At 45.4% G+C, this 8,908-nt stretch overlaps 1 protein-coding gene across 1 annotated transcript; it reads left to right on the top strand.

The window, feature by feature from the left end:
* The first annotated feature begins 4,365 nt into the window (after window positions 1–4,365).
* On the top strand, window positions 4,366–5,410 carry LOC119293963 (60S ribosomal protein L8-1-like). Its single transcript, XM_037572269.1, has 2 exons — window positions 4,366–4,805; window positions 4,915–5,410. Exons 1-2 carry the CDS (start codon window positions 4,366–4,368, stop codon window positions 5,258–5,260), a joined length of 786 nt encoding a protein of 261 aa, XP_037428166.1. The 3' UTR covers window positions 5,261–5,410.
* Window positions 5,411–8,908: the final 3,498 nt, after the last annotated feature.

The following is an 8,908-nucleotide window of genomic DNA, read 5'->3' as shown; positions in this document are numbered from 1 at the left end:
CTGAGACGTGCTTCCAACCAACTTCTGAAAGTCCTGATGTGTTCACATGTAATCCAGTCGTCGCACTGCTCCGGGTGTTTGGAGCGCAGACTGTTCTTGTGTTCATCGACATACGGGGTCACCAAGGTAGAGTTCTGTAGAGCTGTGTAGCGTGCTTGAGACCAAGAATATCCGTCCCTGCATATTACTGAGTCCCTTCCAAGCGTGCCTTTTCCAGTCAGTCTCCCCTCATACCGCGATTGAGGGAGACCTATCTTCTTAAGGCCAGGAATAAAGTCAACACAAAACCCGATGACATCCTCTGTTTGATGGCCCATGGAGATGCTTCCTTCTGGCCTAGCACGGTTACGGACATATTTCTTTAAGACTCCCATGAACCTCTCAAAGGGGTACATATTGTGTAGAAATACGGGGCCCAGAATGACAATCTTGTCAACTAGATGAACTAGGACGTGCGTCATGATATTGAAGAAGGATGGTGGGAACACCAGCTCGAAACTGACAAGACATTGCACCACATCACTCCTTAGCCTTGGTATGACTTCTGGATCAATCACCTTCTGAGAGATTGCATTGAGGAATGCACATAGCTTCACAATGGCTAATCGGACATTTTCTGGTAGAAGCCCCCTCAATGCAACCGGAAGCAGTTGCGTCATAATCACGTGGCAGTCATGAGACTTTAGGTTCTGAAACTTTTTCTCTGACATATTTATTATTCCTTTTATATTCGACGAGAAGCCAGTTAGGACCTTCATACTAAGCAGGCATTCAAAGAAGATTTCCTTCTCTTCTTTGGTAAGAGCATAGCTGGCAGGAGCTTCATACTGCTTTGGAGGCATGCCGTCTTTTTCGTGCAAACGTTGCAGGTCCTCCCATGCCTCAGCTGTATCTTTTGTCTTCCCATACACGCCCAAGAAGCCTAGCAGGTTCACGCAAAGGTTCTTCGTCACGTGCATCACGTCGATCGAAGAGCAGACCTCTAGGTCTTTCCAGTAGGGTAGGTCCCAAAATATAGATTTCTTCTTCCACATGGGTGCGTGTCCCCCAGCGTCACTCAGAACAGCTAGTCCGGCGGGACCCTTTCCAAAGATTACGTGTAAATCATTGACCATAGCAAGTACGTGATCACCGGTACGCATGGCGGGCTTCCTCCGGTAATCTGCCTCGCCTTTGAAATGCTTGCCTTTCTTTCGACATTGATGGTTGGTCGGAAGAAATCGACGATGGCCCAGGTACACATTCTTCCTGCAGCTTCCTAGGTATATACTATCGGTGTCAAGTAAACAGTCCGTGCATGCGTGGTATCCCTTGTTTGTCTGTCCTGGAAGGTTACTGAGAGCGGGCCAATCGCTGATGGTCACGAACAGCAACACCTTTAGGTGAAATTCCTCCTGTTTGTGCTCATCCCATGTACGTACACCGTTTCCATTCCACAGCTGTAAAAGTTCTTCAACTAATGGCCTTAGGTACACATCAATGTCGTTGACGGGTTGCTTAGGGCCTTGGATGAGAACTGGCATCATAATGAACTTCTGCTTCATGCACATCCAAGGAGGAAGGTTATACATACATAGAGTCACGGGCCAGGTGCTGTGATTGCTACTCTGCTCCCCAAAAGGATTAATGCCATCCGCACTTAAAGCAAACCATACGTTATTTGGGTCACTTCAAACTCATCCCAGTACTTTCTCTCGATTTTTCTCCACTGCGACCCGTTAGCGGGTGCTCTCAACTTCCCGTCTTTCTTACGGTCCTCACTGTGCCATCGCATCAACTTGGCATGCTCTCCGTTTCTGAACAGATGTTTCAACCGTGGTATTATAGGAGCATACCACATCACCTTTGCAGGAACCCTCTTCCTGAGGGGCTCGTCGTCAACATCATCAGGGGCATCTCGTCTGATCTTATACCGTAATGCACCGCATACCGGGCATGTGTTCAGATCCTTGTACGCACCGCGGTAGAGGATGCAGTCATTAGGGCATGCATGTATCTTCTGCACCTCCAATCCTAGAGGGCATACGACCTTCTTTGCTGCGTATGTATTGTCGGGCAATTCGTTATCCTTTGGAAGCTTCTTCTTCAATATTTTCAGTAGCTTCTCAAATCCTTTGTCAGGCACATCATTCTCTTCCTTCCACTGCAGCAATTCCAGTACGGTATCGAGCTTTGTGTTGCCATCTTCGCAATTGCTGTACAACCCTTTTTTGTAGTCCTCTAACATGCGATCGAACTTCAGCTTCTCCTTTTGACTTTCGCATTGCGTCCTTGCATCGACAATGACCCGGCAGAGATCATCATCATCGGGCACATCGTCTGGTTCCTCTTGATCTTCAGCAGCTTCGCCTGTTGCAGCATCATCGTGCACATCGTATGGTTCCTCTTGATCTTCAGTAGCATCACCGTATTCAGGGGGCGCATAGTTGTCATCGTACTTTTCTTCTTTGACGTCTTCCATCATAACCCCTATTTCTCCGTGCCTCGTCCAAACATTATAGTGTGGCATGAAACCCTTATAAAGCAGGTGGGTGTGAAGGATTTTCCGGTCAGAGTAAGACTTCGTATTCCCACATATAGGGCATTGACAACACATAAAACCATTCTGCTTGTTTGCCTCAGCCACTTCGAGAAATTCATGCACGCCCTTAATGTACTCGGAGGTGTGTCTTGAACCGTACATCCATTGCCGGTTCATCTGCGTGCATTATATACAATTAAGTGTGTCAAAAATCATTACAGAACATCATGAATAGATAATTAAGTGACCAAATTAATAGAAGTTCATCATCACATTAAAACCAAAGTACATACATAGTTCTCATCTAACAACATAAAGCTCTGCAGAGCATCTAAATTAATTAAACCATACATTGAAACTATGTAAAACATTTCAATGCGAAAACAAATGCGATCATAATTGCAACCAATGTAACAACTGATCCAACGGCATAATGATACCAAGCCTCAGTATGAATGGCATATTTTCTAATCTTTTTAATCTTCAAGCGCATTGCATCCATCTTGATCTTGTGATCATCCACGACATCCGCAACATGCAACTCCAATATCATCTTCTCCTCCTCAATTTTTCTAATTTTTTCCTTCAAGAAATTGTTTTCTTCTTCAACTAAATTTAACCTCTCGACAATAGGGTCGGTTGGAATTTCCGATTCAACAATCTCCTAGATAAATAAAATCTATGTCACATTGGTCGGCATAATTGTCATAAACAATAGATGAACCAATAGTTATGAAAAGATAATATATACCACATCCGAATCATAGACAGGACAAAGGCCGACGGGGGCGGATACCAAAACCATCGCACTATATAAGATGCAATAATAAAAGTAAGAAAATTATACAAGTATCTATATAAACATACAAGTAAGAATTTTTTTTCCTTTCAGAAAGAAGATAAGAACAAGAGGCTCACCACGGTGGTGCCGGCGACGAGATCGGCGCGGGCGATCGACGGCGTTGAAGATGGGGACGGGGCGTGACAGACCGCTAAACCTAGACAAATATTGAGGAAAATGGAGCTTGGAGGTCGAGTTTGGAGAGGAGAAAGCTTAAGTAGTGTGGCTCGGGCATTCCATCGAACACCTTGTGTGCATAGGAGGTGAGCTAGAGCACCACAAAGCTCTCTCCTCGCCGGCCACGGAAAACAGAGCAGTGAGAGTGCTTTGCTCGCAGGCGAGGGGTATATATAGGCAATTAATTGATCCCGGTTCGTGGCTTGAATCGGGACTAAAGGGAAGCCTTTGGTCCCGGTTCAGGCCATCAACCGGGACCAATGATGGTGGGCCAGGAGCAAGGCACATTGGTCCCGATTCGTCCCATCAACCGGGACCAAAAGGTCCAGACGAACCGAGACCAATGGCCCACGTGGTCCGGCCGGCCCCCGGGGCTTACGAACCGGGTCCAATGCCCCCATTGATCCCGGTTCTGGATTGAACCGGGACTAATGGGCTGACCCGGTCTGGACCATTCCCCCTTTTCTACTAGTGATGTCTGGGTTGGTGTCCCCACAGACTGTGTGTTAGATGTAAACATTCCGAACTATGTTTCTTAAATAAAGCGACGGCAGCAATCCTAAAAAAAAGACAGAAGAAAAGGCAGGCGTGGTTTGTGACCAGATCGAACACGAGCAGCTCGGACCCACCAACCACAAACCAGAGCGAATCGGACGGCGCACAGCCACATCCCACCCGTGCACCAATCGCAGCCGTCGACCACGCTTTTCGTAGGCTGCACTCCACCGAAACCTATATATGCACGCGGCCCTCTCGCGCATACGCCTTCACGTCCCACGTACGAACACAAAACCCTCGCTGCCGCCGCCGGAGAAGAGGAGAAGAGATGGGCCGCGTGATCAGGGCGCAGCGCAAGGGCGCGGGCTCGGTGTTCAAGTCGCACACGCACCACCGCCAGGGCCCGGCGCGGTTCCGGGCGCTGGACTACGGCGAGCGGAACGGGTACCTCAAGGGCGTGGTGACGGACATCGTGCACGACCCGGGCCGCGGCGCACCGCTGGCCCGCGTCGACTTCCGCGATCCCGTCCGCTACAAGCACCGCAAGGAGCTCTTCGTGGCCGCCGAGGGCATGTACACGGGCCAGTCCGTCTACTGCGGTCGCCGCGCCGTCGTCGCCATCGGCAACGTGCTCCCGCTCGCCTCGCTGCCCGAGGGCGCCGTCGTCTGCAACGTCGAGCAGCACGTCGGCGACCGCGGCGCCCTCGCCCGCGCCTCGGGTGACTACGCCATCGTCATCAGCCACAACTCCGACAACGGCACCACCAGGCAAGTTTCTGAAGCTTCAGGTTGATCTTTCGTAGTTGCATGCGTGGACGTCAGGGACTGGTAGATTGATCTGACTTGTTTGCAACCGTGCGTGCGTACGTGCGTGCAGGATCAAGCTGCCGTCGGGGGCGAAGAAGGTGGTGCAGAGCGGGTGCAGGGCGATGGTGGGGCAGGTGGCCGGCGGCGGGAGGACGGAGAAGCCGCTGCTCAAGGCGGGCAGGGCGTACCACAAGTTCAGGGTGAAGAGGAACAGCTGGCCCAGGGTGCGCGGCGTGGCCATGAACCCTGTCGACCACCCGCACGGAGGAGGCAACCACCAGCACATCGGACACGCGTCAACGGTCCGCCGCGACGCGCCTCCCGGGCAGAAGGTTGGACAGGTCGGGGCGCGGAGGACCGGCAGGCTCAGGGGACAGGCCGCCGTCAACGCATCCAAGGACAGCAGGACCGCTTAGTTCAATTAGAGATCTTCATACGTATCATCATCGATCAGCTAGGTTATTACTTAGATTTCGGGACTGTTATATCTGTCATGCTTTCCATTGTGGATGTGGTTCTATTTGGACTTTGGTCGAATTATGTGTGGGAAGTTTTATATACCGTTAGGGTGACTAGCAAGAAGCCCGGGCGTTTCCGGGAGGGGTGTCATTTGTGAACGGTTTTCATGACAGATTTAGTTGCGAGGAACGATAGTTTCTTCAGACGCAACATGAGTGTTTCCGTGAGAGATAGACTAAAACTGAGCCATTTGGTTGATAGAAATAGATTCCTATTCCTACATAGGATTGGTTCATATTCTCCACATTTCAAAGGAAAATAAATTTGAGCCTAGACTTAGTGAAAAAATTCCTATGATAATCTATACCTAATATTAAAGGACAAATAGTTTCTCTACCTTTTTTCGTCCAATTATTCTTTTTCATACTTCAAACCTCACAATTAGTCCCTTCGAACCTCAAAAAATATTATGGAGCTGCCAGGATTCCAACCTTGGTCTACAGGTTAGTCCCTCACAACAACAACCAATTGATCTACAACACAATTCCCACTTAGATGAAGGAACTTCAGTCTATTGAGTCCGTTCCACCCGCGCGCCCTATTGGGCCAGCCCATAAGCGGGGAGGGACGCCCCCTATTTTTTATTTTCTCGGGATTTTTTATGTTTTATTTTTCATTTTAAAATAATTCAGAAAAATCAAAAATTCCAAACAAAATGAGAATTTTGGTGATTTTTATAGGAAAAAATGCTTGTGGGTTAAAAATAATTTTCATGATATTGAAAAGTGTTCATTAATTTGAACAAAAATATAGCAAATTAAAAGCATGTTCATGAATTTTTAAAACAATGTCCACAAAATTAAAATTAATGTGAATTAAAAAAGTTTCATGCATTTCAAAAAAATAATAAAACAAAGAATATTCATGAATTTCAAAAAAATTGTCTCAAAAATTATTCAGTTATTCTATGAATATTCGCCGATTTAAATAAAATTTTCACAGGTTTTATAAAAATTGCATCCCTTCAAAAATCTTCATTGACACAAAAAATGTTCAGCGATTCATAACAATGTTAAGAAGTTTCAAAAACAATGTTTGCAATAATTGAAAAAAAGTTCGCAAATTTGAAAATGTTCATGGTTTCATAAAAATATTCATGAATTCAAAATATGTTCATGATTTTGAAAAATGTTAAGGATCTGAAAAAAGTTCTTGAATTGGAAAATGATGTTCGCAAAAAATTGAAAGGAAAAATAAAAATAAATAAATAATGAACTCAGAAAATGAAAAATACGAAAATGGAGCAAAATGTGAAAATAAAAAAGGGGGAACGAGAAAAACAAGAAATATAGAAAGAATGAAAAATCAGAAGAAATAACAAAGAAAAATAAGAAGAAAACCAGTTCATGGAAGCATTCTAGAACCTTCCAAAATGGGGTGGGAAGAAACTAGACTGGGCCGGCGTAGGAGGGCATGCGCTAGCTAGGTTGCTACACAGCGACCTACGTGCCGAATAGGAACAGCCGTGACTATTGACGAAGACTCAGCCAACGGCTCAACGTTTGTCCGAGTGCACTGTTGCACTAGGACCATAATGTGTGATCAATCAATCGTTTGCTTGGACGCTCGCTGGTACATTCCAAAGTTCTATTACAGTATACAGTATGGGGCTACAATTTTTTGACATGTAATACGTGAACACGAATAGACCACCCTAACCTCCTCCTAAAATACAATACAACAGTAATACTTCTTTCTTAGGCATATAGCCATTGCCCTCAGCCGCCACAGGAACCTGATGCCGCCATCGTCATGTTGGAGCATCTAGCCGCTGTTATCATCAGCAACGCATTGGAACTTCCTCGGTCGAATCCACACGCCACCTGGATTGCATCAACAAGGAATCTATTCAAATGAAGAAAATCTAGAGTGCATCTTGAAGGACAATTTTTGCCATTTAATCTACATCGACTACTACAATCCAACTCATCACGCTTGGTGATCGTTTTTAGCACCCATATATTCACCTAGATGTCGCCAATCTCCTAGACATTGTTCCTTTTTCTATTGTTGTTATTGGTTGTGTCACATGATCCGTGCCACCCGTGGATGTGAACCAGATGCTGGCAATTTCGGCATCACCTTGCCGCGGTCATTGGTATGTCATTTTTCGTGTCAATTTGTTTAGGAGTTAGAACAGGTAGCTCAGAAGAAACTTTAGACTACAAATGACGACAACGTGAATGTTCTTAGGAAATTAGACCTTCAAATTTATTATTTTCCAAGTGTCCTCTTAAAAGTACTTATCTCATTCTCACATATGTTTAAAATTTTCCTTTATGCCTACCATGTTGCGCGATACATTCTTTTAGTAGAAGGGTGTCGTCGTGCCGGAATATTCTTTCTCCGTTGCATTGATCGAAAATCTCGCACCCCTGAAAACATCTAAAACTGAAAAATCAGAGACCCCCTTTTGAGAAGTGACGCCGTGTTGGCCTTTTGGATCTTAACTTCATTTGATGAGCCATTATAAAAGGCCAAAACTCGGTTTTGCAAGTGAAGTGTGTTGTTTCCGTGTTGTGACCGCAAAGGCCATATGTCAACATAGGAAAGTAGAGATTTTACCGAAACAAGGTTCCCCAAGGCTTGGCTTGTGTGCACCTAATTTTATGATAACTGAAATTCATGGTGTTTCTGCCATAATGTAATAACATTGTATTGTGTTATTTTTCGCAAATACACAAATGGCTTACATATCATTGCATTGATAGGTAGAAGAAAAAAAGTAGCATATAACAATTATAGAACCACCTTTGACAAGCACGAACACGCGACGCGGCGTGAGTCAGAAGGTTGATGCGTACAAACAGAAAAAAAAGTGGGGTGTACGCGCCCCCAAGACAGAAAACTACGTCTCCAGCAAAATGGTGCACATTCCTTTGGTGCCCGCCCGGGCCCAGGCTCTAGCCTCGTCCTTCATTACATGTCTTCTACTATGTGATTTGTTTGAAAATCTGCATTGACGGTATCTGAGGAATAAGCATCTCTAACTTTGTGCCAACACATCAACCACGGTGGTAAGATCAGCCGTTCATGTCGTCCAGCTCAAGGGCGCAAACCGAGGCTATACTAGATGAAGGAATCAGGTTCCATGCATTTGTAAGGTGTGGCTAAAGAGTTGATAATCTGGTTCAATTGCATGTACTCCCTCCGTCCAAAAATACTTGTCATCAAAATGGACAAAAAGGTATGTATCTAAAACTAAAATACATCTAGATACATCCTTTTTATTCATTTTGATGACAAGTATTTTCGGACGGAGGAAGTATCATACTAAATTATTTTTGTTCCATCGTCCAATCAATGGAAAGCCCCAGTAAAAGAAAGAACAATAACGAAGGATCATCATCGACTAACTAGCGATGATATTGTGCCGGGACGGGATCAACAACTAACTATTAAACTGTGAAGACACCACATGACACATGTGGTAAGCAATCCAAACAACTCAAAAAACTCTGAAGACCTAAACTAAATCATCATCGAAGCGTCAACCTACTGGCAGCGTCTCATCAAGAGAAACCTATCTGAGAAGCGCTTCCGTA

The sequence above is a fragment of the Triticum dicoccoides genome, chromosome 4B (assembly GCF_002162155.2).
Source record: "Triticum dicoccoides isolate Atlit2015 ecotype Zavitan chromosome 4B, WEW_v2.0, whole genome shotgun sequence".
NCBI lineage: Eukaryota > Viridiplantae > Streptophyta > Magnoliopsida > Poales > Poaceae > Triticum > Triticum dicoccoides.
This window is presented reverse-complemented; position numbering and strand designations above follow the sequence as displayed.